This window comes from Ovis aries, chromosome 1 (genome assembly GCF_016772045.2).
Source record: "Ovis aries strain OAR_USU_Benz2616 breed Rambouillet chromosome 1, ARS-UI_Ramb_v3.0, whole genome shotgun sequence".
NCBI lineage: Eukaryota > Metazoa > Chordata > Mammalia > Artiodactyla > Bovidae > Ovis > Ovis aries.
The window spans coordinates 113,205,808-113,224,561 of record NC_056054.1 but is presented as its reverse complement, the minus strand read 5'-3'; the positions used below and the strand labels follow the sequence as shown (position 1 = coordinate 113,224,561).

Genomic DNA, 18,754 nt, shown 5'->3' with positions numbered 1-18,754 from the left:
AAGAGTTTTGATTTGTTTTTTAACCAAGCATTTTCTGGTATACTAAAATGCAAAGTTTCTCTATACCTCTAGCCCTCTATATTGCCAAAAACAGAAGTCCTTAAGGTTTTTTTGAATAATGATAGGGGAAAAAAATGCTTTAGGATTTAGTAGAAAAGGCAGAGTTTTTAATGATAATTTTAAAAAAGAAATCTGGATTAAATTTCAGGTTCTTTATCAAATATGACTAATAATCATAGAATCAACCTCGATGAGCAGAAAGTGAGAAGAGGGTTTCCTACCAATTCACATTTGTCCTGTTTGGCTATTCACTGCTGCCTAGAGTTACTGTTTTTATAGACCACCCAGAATAGGCCAGTTCCTTGAATCCTGTGCCAAAAATCACTAGATGCCTTCTTTACCATCTACACAATATCAATAAGGTCAGAAAAATTAACCCTTTTAAGTCTATTTAGTTTATTTTCTTTTTCGGTGTACACAAAACTCTTCAAACTAGTCAGTTTTGCTTACACATTAATTTGACAAAACTCTCTTACTTTAGACGTAAGATGTATTTACATTTCATCACCAAGTGCCTTCAGGAAATGATTCTTAAGGCATACCTATATTTGGCAAACGTGTGTTATATATTTTCTCACTTGGACCCATACCAGTAAGGCACAAAAGTTCAATTCTACATTGAACATCTGAAACAACATTAACAACACTATTATGGTAATGTGATCTCTTCTGAAAGAGTTCAGGTTCCTAAATCTAAAATGCTTTTGAAATCTCTGATTAAAATGTCTATTCGTCTGGCCGGACTTAGTTTTGTGGTACCTAGGAAAAGCTGAGTTAGAACTCATGGTCTGTTATTCAAAAGCCTATGCAGTTTCTATACCAATTAAAGCAGAATAATGCTTGCTTTATATATATATATATATATATATATATATATATACATATATACACACACACACACACACACACACACACACACATACACACACACAAGGCCATGGATGTGGAAGTTGTTCAATAAATATCTTCCAGGTGGTACTAATAAGGTTCAACTAGGGAGTTCCTGTTCCTCTGGCAGACTCCCAGGCCTGAGAAGATCCTCTGTCTCGCAGTGAAAAAGACTGCAAACAGTGAGGTCAATTAAGAAATACTTCTGAATAATATACATGATGGAACATCTTCATACCCAACATTTGCTTCAGGGGTAGATTTCAGTCTTTCAAGTCATTGTTGCTCTCTAGCTTTGATATTTCACTGTGCCGAATTTTCTCCACAAGAAATAACTCCAGCTTTGTATGAGTTTTGTAGCCAGTTTCTTTCCTATCTCCTTCTTGGTGTCTGAGATATTCCAACTTGTTAAGACATTTTGATATTTCTTCATTCCTTCTAGCTCTTCTCTGTTTTTTTATCTTCAGTCTAAGCCTTTTAAACATGTTTTTTAAAATCTGAACAGAAGCCATTACTTCTTGGCTTTCTGTTCCTAAAGCCTTCACATAAAGACAGGCACAGATTTCCTTGGGTTGCTCCTCAGGATTTTCAAGTTTTCAACTTTCTCCCATTCTTAATTACTGTTCTTGTACTATCCATCTAATTTTTTAAACACAAACCTTTATTGATACATTGAGATCACTATTCCCTCCATCCATAATGGGTCAATCTACTTGCTCATGGAAATGAGCCCAATCCTCTGATACACCCATCACCTCAGCATCTGTGAAGATCAGTAATTCATTAAAAATTTTTTGTTCCCGTCTTATCTTTCAAATCTCTGTTGACTTATACAGACTTTCACAACAGGACATACCCAACACCATTCTCACTTCCTGCACCAAAATTCCACTGTCTTTATTTGTTCATCAAATGCTACTACAAAAAGTTGCTGTGACTACCATCATCAGAGTTATTGATGTTCCTTCAAGAATATGCTATCTTTACACAATATCTACAAAATGTTTTTTTATATTACAATTGTTTACATATGTGCTTCTCTTACTAGGCATGCTTTTATTCATGTTTATATTCCTGGTTCCTTGCTCAGCACTTGGCAAACATATAAAAATATATGCTGTATGTCTGACTGAAAAAATAATGAGAACCACACCTCATAGAGCCTAGATAACAAATGAAGAACTAAAAGCACATAGCTTTTAAGAAATCACATAAATGTGTATCTCTGGGATTCCGTGGTAGTATAGTGGATAGGAATCCGCCTGCCAATGGACAGGACATGAATTCGATCCCTAGTCCAGGAAGATTCCACAAGCCAAGGACCAACTAAAGCCTGCGTCCCACAATGACTGAGACTGCGGGCTGCAACTACTGAAGCCCATGCACCTAGGCCTGTGCAATGCAACAAAAAAAGCCACTGAAGTAAGAAGCCCATGCACCACAACAAAGAGTAGGCACTGCTCACCACAACCTACATTCATGGAGCTCCACCTGGTACTGAGGGTCCCAGTATAAAATGCTTCATTTTGAGAGCTGTTGATGAGTGCAAAAGAATTGATGCTTTTGAACTTTGGTGTTGGAGAGGACTCTTCTTGGACTGCAAGGAGGTCCAACCAGTCCATCCTAAAGGAAATCAGTCCTAATATTTATTGGAAGGACTGATCCTGAAGCTGAAGCCCCAATCCTTTGGAAACCTGATGTGAAGAACTGACTTATTGGAAAAGACCCTGATACTAGGAAGGATTGAAGGTGGGAGGAGAAGGGGCTGACAGAGGATGAGACGGTTGGATGGCATCACCGACTTGATGGACATGAGTTTGAGCAAACTCTGGGAGTTGGTGATAGACAGGGAAGCCTGGTTTGCTGCAGTCTGGGGTCACAAAGAGTAGAACACGACTGAGCGACTGAACTAACTGATGACTTTATATTCACTCTACAGTAATCTAATTCACTTTTTTCAAGGAATTTAATTACATTCAAGTTTCTAAATCAGGATGACAAAGTTTTGATTAGCACATCTCTTGTCTCCTATATTAATCAAGAGATAGATCTTCTTGAATAAAGAAGTCACACTCCTTGGAACTTACCTAATGCTTCGATGATTAAGAATCTGCCTTGCAGTGCAGGGCACAGGGCTTTGATCCCTGGTTGGGGAGCTAAGATCCCACATGCTATGGGACAGCTAAGCCCACAACAACTACTGAGCCCACACATGCACACTGGAACCCTTGTGACACAACTAGGGGGCCCACATGCCACAGCTAGAAAGCCCGTGCACCACAATGAAAGATCCGGCATGCCGCAACTAAGACCTGATGCAGTGAAATAAATAAATACTTTTTAAAAAAAGAAAAAGGAGTCCAGTTTTCAAACACAGAAACAAAATAATTTTAATATAAAGGATACGGGTAAAATGTCAAAAATAAATAATGAAAATAGCAGTAAAAAAAATTTTTTAATAATTCAAATGCTTATATCAGGTATCTCTTCAGCATATTTTATGTAACTTGTCTAGTATAGCGTCAACTTTCAAAAACAAGTCAACTTGGAATTGACTTTTCACTGAGTTGTCTTAGTTAACTAATTAAAAAGCTAGGTCTCTGGGACTCCATGAAGAGATTTCAAATGCTCTGGGGAATTGTGCTAACATCAAACAGCAACAAAACTCCAATATGAGATCTACTTTATTTTTAAAAAACAACTACATAGAAATAAAATGGGAATGACCTGGTTTGGCCATCAAACATGTTTGATCAACATCAAACATGCTGATCAAACTATTATACTATTTTCTCTGTTTAAAATCTTCATAAATAAAAGAGATTATTATTAACAACTTACAATTCCTTTCCGTTCTCAACTAATTTTAATACAGATTTCACTCCTATCCCTAATAAATCTGCTTTCCAAGATTACCACTGACCTGCTAATCACCAAATTCAGTATTCTCATCTCAGTTTTCAGCCTCTCCCAAGCCCTCAACATGTGATACCATGGCTCAAGCCCCTCCTGAAACTCTTTTCATCCTTGGCTTCAGAAAATCATTTTCTTCTCATTCTGTCCCCAATTCTGTTCACTTTGAGTGTCTTTCCCTGGGTCTATCTATTGTTCATGCTGAGTCACTCAGATTCTTCTTCTTCTTCTTCGTCTATTTTTCTCCTTGGATAATCTCAGCTACTACTAACATCTCTGTCTATCTATCAGATAATTGGTAGGAAGGGATTGGGGGAAGGAGGAGAAGGGGCCAACAGAGGATGAGATGGCTGGATGGCATCACTGACTCGATGCACATGAGTCTGGCTGAAGTCTGGGAGTTGATGATGGACAGGGAGGCCTGGCGTGCTGCAATTCATGGGGTCACAAAGAGTTGGACACGACTGAGCGACTGAACTGAACTAAACTGAACATCTAATCATTACCTCAGATTTCCCAATATCTAGCCACTATCTCAAATTTATACTAACAATAAAAACCATTATTTTCTATCATGAAAATATTATTTTCTATTCATCTTTATATGTTGGCTACTTCATATGAGAGTATCAGCATTCGGTCTCTCAAGAGAGAAATGTTGGAATTATGTTTACTGTCTCTTTTCTTCCTCACATTCCACACTGTAATAATCATCAAATCCCATCAGAGATGTACCCTGGGATAGGTCATCCTTTCCATCCCCATAGTCCAAGTTTAGACTCTCATCTCTTGCTTTACATACATCAACAGAATCCCATGCTGTCTCTGTCAATAGTTTCTCCTCCATCCAAACCATTTTCAGTAACACACCCTCAGAGTCATTTCAGTCGTCTTCCTGAGATACGAAACTGATTATGTTACCCTCTGCCTAAAAACCCAGGAATGACTGGTTTATAGTAGCACTGTATATAGCAGCATACTAAGCCCTTCATTATCTGGTCTCCCTTATATCACTAGCTGTATTTCCTCACACACACTTCCACATACATAAAATGCACCAGATTTTTCACTTTTTTTCTGAACTTGTCAGCCATTTCGTAACTGTGCCTTTTATCATGCTGCTACCTCAGGATGCCTTTCCCGTACTTTCCACCAGGCAAACAATCATCATACTTTAAGATTCAGCTTCCTCTCTGGGATTTCCCTCATCATTCTGGCGTTCAACAAAAGAAAGTGTTTTGAGCATCTATCAATAAGACATGAAGATTCTCCTCCAGGAACGCGTATTCTCGTTTACATTCTTTCGGTACTTCATTCACACTGAAGGTATGACCTTTTTCACACTATGCTACAGTCATCCTTTCACATGTCTCTCCTCCCAGCTGGATCACGAGATCTTTAAAGGCATGGCCCCTGTCTAACTACTCTTTGACTCCCCAACATCTAGGATGCTGATTTTGTTAATGTGTAGAGTATACCACAGTTAGTGGGAATCTGAAAAAGATGATTTTTAAGATCCCTTTGAATTCTAGTATTCTATGATTTCAACATAACTGCAGCATTTCTTAGTTGTGATTTAGCTGAAAACCTGTGTCAAAAACAGCTAGAATGCTTAAAATATTTATATTAATTCCTGTTCCAAACCTACTGAAGAGGAAACAGAATTACTGTTCTAGTTAGGGAGGAAGTCATTCAAGTGCCTTATAATCACTGACACTCAAGTATCATAGTATTGAGGGAGGAAATATTATAATTACAGTTTAAAGGTAAGTAATTGAGGCATAGAGAAATTAAGTAACTTGAATAAGACAACAAAGTTACTAAGTGGGGAAGCTAGGATTTGAACTCAGTCTAATTTCAAGGTCCATGATCTTTCTCAGTTCAGTATTCTGCTTTATCAGTGCTCTGTTTAATAACTCAAGGCTTCTTTCATTTAAAAAAAAAAAAAACATGAACTTTACTTTCTGCCAGATCTACATGAAGAACAAGAAAGAGGAACCAATCTTTCTTCTGTTATCTTGCCTCTGAGGAGGAAAAAACAAATCCATTTTTCCCTAGCTTATGACTACAGTAAAAATAATAAATAATAAGAATTCAAATTTCTAGCATTAGTATCCAAAACAAATATCTATACACTTACCTCATGGGTCCATAGTTCAGTATTACAAATGCCAAAACTATCATCACACAGATAGCTCTTCGCTTCGGACTAGGAACTTTAAGCCTCTGGTTCTAAAGAAAATGATCATTATTAAATACAATTGAATTACACACCAGTTTCACAAAAAGCAACATCTAAGATAATAATAACTGTCCTGTTTACCAGTTATGAGAATGCTTAAATGAAAACCAAAATGCAAATATGAGGAAAGAGTACTTTTCAAAAGACTAAGGAGAGGAGTAAGAGAGAAGAGACACAGCAACCCTTGTTGCAGAGGCCTCTTCACCCAAAAGGAAGAATTCAACAATTTTATGTTTTTATGAATCTTCAAAGAATCCCAAGGCACTGTATTTTAGTAATTTGCCTCTCTCTTAAATCACTCTTTTCAGTAACATAATGGAACATTCCCATGTGCTCAGGGCAAGATAGAAAGAGCAATGTAAGAAGCCAGTCTCCAGGGGATTCCCTGGCGGTCCAGTGGTCAGGACTCCACGCTTCCACTGCAGGGAGCATGGGTTTGGTCCCTGGTCAGGGAATGAAGATCCCATGTGCTGCCCTGCACAGTCAAACAAAAAAGTCCCATTCACCAGGCAGAGGAATCTGTTTGGTTCAAGAAAGCACTGCGGTAGGAAATTCTGAAAGCAGCAGATTTCATGAACAGAATTAAGATGATTAGCCTCACTGGGATGCATAGCCACAAAATACAAAGTATAGTATAGTGGTTGGGTGAACTGAGAACACATTAAATTTTTAAATTTTAGGGAAGACCTAGTGGGACTGCTTAGGAGACCTGATGTGATTCATTTAGTCAAAAAAAAAAAAAAAAACCAACACAGAAAGGGTGCTATGATAATAAGGGAGAAGAAACCCAGGAAAAGGAGACAATTTTTATACACAGCTTGGGAGGTACAATTCAAAAGCTCCTCTTTCCAACACTTTATCCTTACTACAAATGTTTTTGGGCTTATTGTGCCTGCCTTTTCCTATTATTATTTTATAAAATTTAATTTAAAATGTAAAATTTCCAATTGCTTTATCAGGAAAAAAAAATACTTCAACCCATCATCTCGCCTCTATCACTAACTAGCACTCACCTCTGATACAACTTCATCCAGTTGCCGCTTCAGTGAACCATTCTCTTTCTTCAGCTTCTCATTCTCCAAAAGGGCTGCCTTTAACCTTGCCTCTAAGCCTAGCATGTATTCTTTCTTCTTCTTGCGGGACTGACAAGCTGACTCTCGATTTTTAATCATACGTTGCTGTCTCCTTAGCACAGCAATCTAGGAAAAGTTACAGTAAATCAAAAATAGTTGGATTTTAGAATCAGATCAGTGAAGAATATACTGATTTTTATAATTATTTTTAAACAAAGTGTTCAAAAGATAGCTCACTGGTTGTTTTTTAAAAAAATACTCAAATGAAATAAACTGAAATCAAATGATTAAATAAGGTCTTCTAAAACCTGTTAAATGATTTCTTCTGGTGTTTTCACCAGAAATAAGACTTATTTATTGATAAATAAGATTTATTTATTGATCTTCCCATTTTCCCTTTAGAAATACTATATATAGTATACATACAGCTTTAATCTATATCACAGGCCCTGAATTACTTGACTGTTTTTCAGAACCATCTATCCAGTTACTTATAGGGCCACTTCTGCTGGTAGAGCTACCATCACTTCAAATTCACCATTTGCCAACTGAATTCATTACCTCCCTCTACCTATTCTTTAAAACCTACTGATCTTCTATCAATGGTATCTCTTAGGACATAAAGGAAGGTGTGACCAGTAACCTATTTTTCTTTCATTCACAAACATATTAACTCATCTCCAGACTACTGCAACAACAGCCTTCTAACTACTTCAACTGGCTTCAAGCTCCTTCTGTGTACCATTTTTAAGATAACTTTCTTCTCCTAAAAACATTTTAATCTTGCTACTCCATTGCAAAAGCAAGCTAGTCATGTATTTTACCTACCTACCTTTGCTTTCAAAATCTTCCATAATGTGACCACTTTCCTAACTCTACAACTACTCACACCACACCTGCCAATCAAGGTTATTCCATGATCTTCACACATATCTAACTTGTTCCTTTATTCATACTGTGTGTTCTGATTTAGAATGCTATCTCCTCTACTAAGCTAATTCTAAGCACCATCCAAACTCTTAATTATGATAGACCACTTGGAGTTTTTAATACTGTCTGAATTACTTATGCTCTTATAATTCAGAAGATACAGCTGAATGCTCTGTTTCAAAAATGCTGACTTTTTCTCTCTTTTCCTAGATTTTATACCTTGGAAGCCAAAACTATGTGATATGACCCACAACATCTACCATAATCAAAACTTACTGACCAAAATTATTTTTGTTATATTTTATAAACAAAGATGTGAAACGTGTTTTAGCATTAGTCTATTTCAGAGAGAATGTGAGATAGTAAAATTAAGTCCATAAAAAGAACCAAATAATACTAAATTTATTATTGTGAGTATAGAGATGACAGAATTTCTGACTTCTCTGTTTTGTAAAGGACTTTTAAAAAACTAAACATTTTACTGCAGCTGTTTAATAACTTTTACTGAGATACATAAATAAAACTAAATAATTTAATGCTGATTTCTTTTGAAATAACAATGCAATTTCCATCCCATACTACAGTTTCTAGAAATAGAGGTATACCAAATCCAACTGAGCAATCAGACTCCATAAGGAAAAAAAAAAGAATCCACAAGGAAAAGAAATATTACATGAGATGTCAAGAAGTGTATCTCCGCCCCCCCTCCTTTTTTTTCTTTTTTAACTGAAACATCACAAGAATGCTGACTTCTATAACCATCAATCTACAAAATTTCCCTGTGGCATAACTATCCCACTCTTCAATAATGCTAAACACACACACAGAGCAGCGTCAAATCATGATGGATTTTAATTATTCAACAATTTCAAACTATTTTCTGGAAATGCCACTTTGTTCGATCTACTATTACTCTTAGTGATCTTCATTGTTACTGAGAATGCCAGTGTCCATAACTGATACTTAACACAAGAGTGCTGAAGTACACAGAATGCTGAGCAAGCACATAAAAGAGAAGGCTCCCAGATGGAAGAGCTTATACTAAAAGTTGGATAAAAGGTAACCTTACTTATTTAAAGGCTGATTAATGTATGGACTCTGGGGAGGCTTACACATGGCACACTACTTAATAAATTTCAAACAGGATTAGGGATTTCTATAAACAATAAAAGCACCTGCATATTATACAGCATAAAGTTTCAAAGGCTGTCAGTGCACATGCCTCATACTAAAGAAACGAAAACCACCTATAGCCAAATATTCATTTCTTCCCGTAGAAGGAGATAACAATAGTTCTGAAAATGCAGTAAATACTCAGTATTACCAATAAATACAAAGGATGAGTACAGTAAAAATATATGAAGTCCATAGGAAACTCCAAACACAGAGCTCCAACTTTACATCTCAGCAAGCTATATTCAGCTAACTGAATAAAATATTTAAATTATTCTGTATTTTTGAGGGTAAAAGAAATAAAATAAAATTTCAGATTAAACATATGCATACTGTTTGTTTGTTTGTTTGACAGGGGAGGATATTTTAAAAGAAAAAAAGGACTACCTGTAATTACTGTTCTGTAAACTGATTTTTTTTCCCATACAACATATCATGATCACCTTTGACATGCCATGAGAATGGCAGCCCAGTATTTCAACTATATTGATGCTCCATAAAACATTTAACTAATCTCCTCTTGTTGAAATTGTTATAGTTTTCAAGATTCTTTAAAATAAGGCTCATCATTCGATAGTGTTAGAGTAGAAGAATCAAGGCTAGAGTTTAGGGAAGTTAATTTCAAGACCAGTGCTACTTACACAACAGCTCCACACTGCTTTTAAATACCAAACAGGAAGTCCTGCATTACAGTATGGAACTCTCAACTCAGTGAACTGTGTGGTTACTTTACTTACGCGCCTGTTTGAAATTGAAGGCTTATGGAACTGCTTGTATCTGGAAGCTTACCCTCCTCTGTTAGCAGTCTACAAACATAAAATCAATACTCTGGCCCATTAATCAATTGACACATCTCCCTGTGGGCGTATAACATGATTCAGCATGATTGAGATGAGTGAACAGCTAGCCAGCCCCTGCTTCTGATCACCCTGCCTTCAGGCATCTCTTTCACCAAGCATTATGCCTTAGAAAAGGAAAAACTCCAAAGCAGAAAAATACTCTCCCTTTAGTGCCACTGCACTATAAAACATAGTGTTTCATTATTAAACATTTATTCGACTATAAGAAAGACTCTCACAACTGCCATATGACCCAGCAATCCCACTGCTGGGCATACACACCGAGGAAGCCAGAATTGAAAGAGAAACATGTACCCCAATGTTCACTGCAGCACTGTTTATAATAGCCAGCACATGGAAGCAACCTAGATGTCCATCAGCAGATGAATGGATAAGAAAGCTGTGGTACATACACACAATGGAATACTACTCAGCCATTGAAAAGAATGCATGTGAATCAGTTCTGATGAGATGGATGAAACTGGAGCCTATTATACAGAGTGAAGTAAGTCAGAAAGAAAAACACCAATACAGTATACTAACGCATATATATGGAATTTAGAAAGATGGTAACGATGACCCTATACGCAAGACAGCAAAGGAGACCCAGATGTAAAGCACAGTCTTTTGGACTCTGTGTGAGAAGGCGAGGGTGGGATGATTTGGGAAAATGGCATTGAAACATGTATATTACCATTTGTGAAAGGATCACCAGTCCAGGTTCAATGCATGACACAGGGTGCTCGGGGTTGGTCCACTGGGATGACCCAGAGGGATGGTATGGGGAGGGAGGTGGGAGGGAGGGTTAGGATGGGGAACACATGTAAGGATTCATGTCAATGCATGGCAGAACCACTACAATACTGTAAAATAATTAGCCTCCAATTAAAATAAATTTATATTTTTAAAAAAAGAGTCTCATAAAAGGAGAACTTTCACAAATGGACAAATACTTTTTGAAGGTTGGATCAATTTAAGAGTCAAAATCCTAAGCTCTTTGCATTATGTTTCATTTTAAGTTACTGATAAACACTATAAGACATGTTCTTCTTACAAATAGACTATTTAGACCCTTGATTCTGTGACGTTGCTAAAAAATGAGCTTCGAAGTCCTGAATGGCTATAAAGATATTAAAATATTTTACCGCTAAGAAATACATCCCAACATCTCACACAAGCTCAAGACAGACCATGTATTGGTAACATACAGGTGAACGAACCACTAGGTTACTATATATCTATCAGTTCTAATTCTCATTTTGTGGAATCTTTCTCTCTTCATTATATCAAACAAAACTTTATTCAATTAAATAAAAAAGAAATAAACTTCATCTACTGGAAATTGACACTTTAATCCTCTAAAGGTCTCATCCAATCCAAAAACAAAATGGTTCTAGTACCAACGTTAAACATGTGTGCTTAATTACCATGTAGCACAATAATGACTACTGTATCATAAAATATGGATGCTATTAACTTTGCTGTTTTATCTGATTCCAGACTGTTCAAATAAAGTCAATCTTTATACTTTGTCTCACAAAACTTAAAACCATCTGCTTGAATTTTTTTCTTAATTAAGAGAATACATTTGTAGAGAGAGAGAAAAGGGAACAGCAAGTTTCAAGATACGGATAATTTGAAGTTGGCACTGCGTCAGGGCTGCCTCACTGACGGACCAGAGTAAAGACCCCAGTGCTGAACTGAGGGAAAGCCAAGGTCTGAAGCCTAACTCCATTATCGCAGGTCCTATGATGGAGGTGAGGATCAACTTTAATGGACATGAAGGTTCTCTGTAAACTAATGTGCCACACACATGCCACACTGTGCCAAGTTGCTCCAGTCATATCTGACTCTTTGCCACCCCAGACTGTCACCCACCACACTTCTCTATCCATGGGATTCTCCAGGCAAGAATACTGCCGTGGGTTGCCAGTTCCTCCTCCACGGGATCTTCCAGACCCAGGGATCAAACTCATGTCTCCTGTGGCTCCTGCATTGCAGGCAGATTTTTTACCTTGCCTGGAGAATCCCAGAGACAAAGGAGCCTAGTGGGCTGCCATCTATGGGGTCGCACAGAGTCGGACACGACTGAAGCGACTTAGCAGCAGCGGCAAGCTATAAGTTGGGCTCCAAAGTCACTGCAGATGGTGACTGCAGCCATGAAATTAAAAGACGCTTACTCCTTGGAAAGAAAGTTATGACCAACCTGATAGCATATTTAAAAAAGCAAAGACATTACTTTGCCAACAAAGGTCCGTCTAGTCAAGGCTATGGTTTTCCAGTAGTCATGTATGGATGTGAGAGTTGGACTGTGAAGAAAGCTGAGTGCTGAAGAATTGATGCTTTTGAACTGTGGTGTTGGAGAAGACTCTTGAGAGTCCCTTGGACTGCAAGGAGATCCAACCAGTCCATTCTGAAGGAGATCAGTCCTGGGTGTTCATTGGAAGGACTGATGCTAAGCTGAAACTCCAATACTTTGGCCACCTCGTGCGAAGAGCTGACTCACTGGAAAAGACTCTGATGCTGGGAGGGATTGGGGGCAGGAGGAGAAGGGAACAACAGAGGATGAGATGGCTGGATGGCATCACTGTCAATGGAGGTGAGTTTGGGTGAACTCCGGGAGTTGGTGATGGACAGGGAGGCCTGGTATGCTGCGATTCATAGGGTTGCAAAGAGGTGGACACAACTGAGCGACTGAACTGAACTGAAGCTGTAAGTTTCACTAAAAAGAAATATCCTGCAGCTATGAATAAACTGGGTGAGGAAACAAAAATTCTTAATTCCATCAACAATGTGCCTCAGAGATACTCTGATAAACTGTTCAACTAAAGTAATATTGCAAATATCTGCCTTCATTCCAGCTCTTATTTTTACAGATTTCAAATATTAAATATCAGATTAAAACATAAACAGACAAAATCTGGAAACCCCATTTAATTCATACAAAAGCAGAAAACCAGAGCCTAAGAATAAAAATCTAATTCACTCTCCTCCCAAGATCCCTCAGTCTGCCCCTTATTCTGTATGTATCAGGACTCTCATTTGCCTGAGAAGGCCATTAGGAGGTTTTATGCACTTACAACAAAGTGTCTCGTACATACCACTTCATCAATATCAGCCATCTAAGTAATATGGCCTTGACTGAAATAGTTAACCAATTGATTCATTCAATGGTAAAATGAGAACAAAGCCCGCTTTACAAGGATTTTGAGAGAATCAAATAGGACTATTGTGAAAATAAATGTGAAGTACTTATCAAAACTATATTGGAGAAGAGCTGAACTTCTCAGAAGCGTCAAAATGACAAAGGCTATGGGAATGCTCCAGATTGAAAGAAGTCAAAGAGACATGACATCTCAGTGCAGTATCTGACCCTACAGGGATCCTATATTGGAGGGGGAAAAACTCAAGTGATAAAACTGTCATACTGACAGCTGAAAAAAGTATTTTACAAACACAAATTTATGAAGGTGATGTGGGTATGTTAAGAGAATATCCCTATTCTGAGGAAATACACACTGACATATTTAAGGGTAAAGAACTATAAGGTATGTAACTTACTGTAAAATAGTTCAGGAAAAAAATGTGTGTGTGTATCTATATATATATATATATATATATGAAGATGGATAATAGGCAGATAAATAAAACTAACTGATAAAGCAAATGTGGTAAAATGTTAACAACAGGTGAATCCAGGGACATGGGTGTTCTTTGCACTAGTTTTGTTTTTACAACTTTTTAAAATTTGAAATTATTACCATATACAAGGTCTGGTACACATGTACATACACACACACACACAAAAGACTGCAGTACAAACATAACACTAAGGAGTTATAGGAAAAGAAAAAAGAATTTTCCTTTAAAACTCATAATCAAGGGTGGTAAGAGCCACAGAAAATGTTAACCATAACAGGTTTAATCTTTGAGTATTATTTGTTAACCACCTTTAACCAGTCAAAAGTTCTCTTCTGTTAACAATTAATATTATCTCACACATTTGTAGAACAGTAATGTTCTGGAGAATGCACACCTTCAGGACTATATAGCCAATGATACTTTCATTGAAATAATTTGTCATTTTTCTTTGTAAATTATCTATTCACTTATTTTGTCCATTTGGTTGTTGGGTTTACTTGGATCTTTCTGATTTGCAAACACTCTTTATATACTAAAAATTGTTTTAAAAGACTACAAAAACTTGCACATGAATTTTCAAAGCAGCATTATTCCTAAAAGCCTAAAAGTGGAGACCACCCAAATGTCCATCAACTGATCAATGTACAACCCAAACGTGGTATATCTGAAAAATGGCCTATTATTTGGCCATAAAAAGGAGTAAACGTTGACATATACTACACAAATACATATTGAAAAATACTGTGCTAAGTGAAAGAAGTCAGACACAAAAGCTACATCATGTATAATACTATCGATATGACATGTCCAGGATAGGCAACTCCATACAGAAAGCAGCCTTCCCTGATAACTCTGTTGGTAAAGAATCTACCTGCAGTGCAGGAGACCCTGGTTCAATTCTTGGGTCAGGAAGATCTGCTGGAGAAAGGACAGGCTACCCACTCCAGCATTCTTGGGCTTCTCTTGTGGCTCAGCTGGTAAAGAATCCACTTGCAATGTGGGAGACCTGGGTTTGATCCCTGGGATGGGAAGATCCCCTGGAGAAGGGAAAGGCTACCCACTCCAGTATTCTGACAAACTGAGCATCTTTCACTTTCCCTTATACAGAAAGCAGATTAGGAAGTAGCTGTCAGGGGTTGAAGAGGATGGCAGATGAGGAATGACTGCTAACAGGAATGGAGTTTCTTTTTAGGGTGATGAAATATCCTAAAATTAAACATCAGTAACAGTTGCATAACTCTGAGAATATACTAAGCAATCACCAAATAGTACATTTTAAAAGGGTAAACTCAGACTTCCCTGGTGGTCCAGTGGCTAAGAATCCACCTGCCAATGCAGGAGACACGAGTTTGATCCTTGGTCCAGCAGGATTTCACATGTGGCGGGGCAACCAAACCCATGTGCCACAACTACTGAAGGCCAAGCACCCCAGAGCCCATGCTCGGCAACAAGAGAAGCCGCCACAGTCAGAAGCTCATGCACTGCCATGAGAGAGTAGCCCCCATTTGCTGCACCTAGAGAAAGTCTGTGCACAGCAATGAAGACCCAGCAAAGCCAAAGAGAGTAAACAATTTTTAAAAATAAAAAGGTAAACTCCATAGTATATGAATTTTAGCCCAACTAAGCTATTAAAAAACCCCAAGCAAACAAGGACTTTCATTCACCTCAAAAGGCCATGGAAGGCAGAAGCTAAGGACTCTCTTTCCAGACAAATGTACATGCATACAAAGTATTACAAGCAATTAAGCAGGGAACAGAGTGAGGTGAAGAAAAGGGAACTTGCTCATGGAAACACTGAAACCTATTGATGGGTTCCATTAAGAAACCCTAAGACTGTCATTCGTACACATTTAAAGTAGAAGAACAAATTACAACTACCCCTAAGGCGAAAAACTACCTAGCCTCTGACGCTCTAGTTTCAGTTTTAAGAATTTCTCCTACAGACATACTTTCATATGAACAAAGTGAAATAAGTACCAAGTTATTCAATGGAGGAATGTTTACAAAGAAAAAAAAAACACAAAAAAACCCCCATAAAACTCAAATGATTATGACAGCTGTATGAGATAAGACCACCATGCACCTGTTAAAATAATAAGAAAACTTTTTAGGTACTGCTGTCGAAAATCTCTGAGATATATTGAAAAGAGTGACATGCAGGACAGTGTTTATAGTATGTTACCATTTCCATAAAACAGGTAAATAGGTAAAAAGATATATTCTTATACACTAAAGAACTATCTCAGAAAGAATGCACAAAAAACTGGTAACAATGATTGCTTCTGAGCAGGGAAACAAAATGGCTAGAAAGCATCTAGGTCATGGGAGGACTGTCTTCCTAGGAATGAGTCTCCAGGGGTAGTTTATAGGAAGAGAAATCAGAGAAAGGACAGAAGCATTTAATTATCTATTAAGATATAAATCAGCATCCCTCTAAAAATAAGTATTTATTAAGCTTATCAAGATGCTAAACTGAGAAATAAAGAATAAAGAATGTTAAAGTTGCCATGACATAAATCTAACCTAACGCAACACATCATGGAAAAAAAAAATTGTTCACTTCTTATTCCAAAGCTACTGTAACCACAGAAGAGATTACTTGCCAAAGTCTCCCCAAATCTCCATCTAAAGAGGAACTGCAAATATTTTAACAAAGCATGTTTTTCTTTTATGTGCAGAGTACCTGGTAGCAGCAGAGCCAAAAAGTAGTCAGCACAGAAGTAATTTCTTTACTAGAATCTGGATAGCTTTTCAGATCTCTAAATCTTCCTGTTGAATTTGTTCTGATGGATTCCTCCACTTTATAGCCTAAAGAAATATCATGATCTCAATGTCTCCATTGCTTAAGAATTTAGTTACTAAAAAGTTCATTACTTTTTCACTATTTATCTTCTTAGGTCTAAGGTAGTCACACAATTCAAGGTTATTCAGCTCACACTTTGACCTAACAGAGTATCTATTTGTGGGTTTACAGTCAAAATATGCATCTTAAATGTTCAGTAGTTGCACTTTTTTTTCTGAAATAGAACACAGACATTCTCCATCTTTCTGAGTTTCTCCACACTACTTTGGATTGTAAACAGATTGTCTAGATTCATATTTTTCTTGGAAGCTACTCCTTTAGGGGGTACCCTGTGAGTCCTGCTATTACACATGCTCCTGGGTATGACAAGAATACAAAGCCCTGACCACTCTTTACCCAGGCCATTTCTCAGGGTTGACCTTGAGAGGTGAGGTAACATCTCCCTCTGGACAATGATGAGGCTTGCTTACTGCTTGCTGTAGTCAATTCCCAACTTCAGCATTCCGCCACTGCAATAAAGGAACACTGTGTGTACAGCATCATCTGGGCCAGTATCACATCACCCCCATGCTGACAATACTAACAATACCTGAATTCTTGAACTTAACTATGTAACCCTGTCTCCACAGAAAGAAAGACAAAGTTTCAATTTGGGATGTATGCCAGGGGAATCCCCTCCACACCATTCTCACACCCAAGGCCACTGGAAAGGATCCCCCAGCACCCGCCTTCTCATGATGGCTCTGGTGACCCAGGACAGGGACTCCCAAAGGGAAGGGGCTGGAATGGAAGGAGTCAAGGTCACTAAGTAAAGAACAAGACAGAGGGTCCAAAGTAATAAGGGGTTTGAAAGACGCTCAGTGGAGCAAATGGACTGAGAGGAAGACCTGCGGCCTCCTATCAGTACAGCCTGTACCCCTTCATCAGCCTCCCATCTGATGTTATTTCAAGTTCTGACCTTGTTTCTGATCATTTTCTTTCCATTGTATCCACCAACTGATTCCTATTGAGGGTTTTTGCTCCACCTTGACCCACTTGCGACATTTAGAATAGAATTTCACCACTCTTTTTTTTTTCTGCTCTGTTGTCCCAGTAACCAAAACAATGTTGTAGCTCCATAGCCTTAAAACTAGGGCCATAATGTCTTGTGAACTTTATGGAATTATAATGGGTAAGCGGAAGTATTCAATGCAGATTTAAACAGATTGCTGTTTCCAAGCCCTTGGTTTGATGTTTGGCAACATTCAATAGCACTTTAAAGAAAGATAAGCATATTCTCCCATGAAGGCATCTTTGTAGTTCCAAGATTACCATTTACTAAGAAACTGCTTAAGAGAATTTCTACACTGAAATGAGAGACCATGTTCATTTTTTCCATCAGGATCTGAGCCAAAAACCAACCATATTTCTTGAAGACTTAGGTGAGGTTTCCAAGAGTTAAACAGAACAGATTTACCAGCAAAAGGCAGGAAGAGTGAGATTATAATTTGAAGCAGGCAAACTGTTTCATAACAGAAAATGTGGCACTTAATGTAGTTTGCAGAATATGGTATGTTAAAAATGCTACTTTATGGCAGGAGCAGACCTCTGGAGAGTGAAACCAGCCAAATGAAAAGAACAAAAAAGGTAGAAAAAAAGAAGCCATGTCAGCAATACAAAGCCACAAAAAACTGATACACTTTTTTTTGGTACCGAACTACAACTTTTCCACCACATTTTGTGGTTTAAAAACACATAAAAAAATGCTTGCTGAAGAAGTTTTCATTTTGGCCATTTTGAATCGGGGTTATACTAACTCAAATTTATCCTAATTTAATAGGACTTGAGTCTAACAAACACACACAACTGTTGAGGTCACAGGAGACTACATATGTGAGCAGATCAAAGTTTTCTGCAGCTCCTTCTGGAACAGATTTATCCTGGGTTCCTGAATGGCTTGGCCAGCTGATAGAGGACAGACTGATGTTTCTTTACTTGAAATAAACATTAAGTCAAAACCTCTAACAGAAAACTCATACTGAAAAGGTTTGGCTCACTCCCTGATGTGCTAGTCAAGGAAAAGCTAGCACAAAAATCTCAATGCAGGTTGATTAGAAAATGTATTCTAATCGTCCTTACGTCTCTTGCACCAGACATACAGTACTTGAATCTTTCTTGTATAACACTGTCAATTCTGAATTTTGAAAAATAA

General features: G+C 37.7%; 1 protein-coding gene across 3 annotated transcripts in view; it reads right to left on the bottom strand.

Annotated features, from left to right (window-relative positions):
* ATF6 (activating transcription factor 6) overlaps nucleotides 1-18,754 on the bottom strand; it is a 248,398-nt gene that overhangs the window by 178,159 nt on the left and 51,485 nt on the right. For all 3 annotated transcript variants that reach the window (XM_042256929.1, XM_060415542.1, XM_060415543.1), the window contains 2 exons: nucleotides 7,117-7,302; nucleotides 6,002-6,093 (listed from right to left, as the gene is read on the bottom strand). In XM_042256929.1, coding sequence (XP_042112863.1) covers nucleotides 6,002-6,093; nucleotides 7,117-7,302 — 278 coding nt within the window. The remainder of the gene's footprint in view (nucleotides 1-6,001; nucleotides 6,094-7,116; nucleotides 7,303-18,754) is intronic.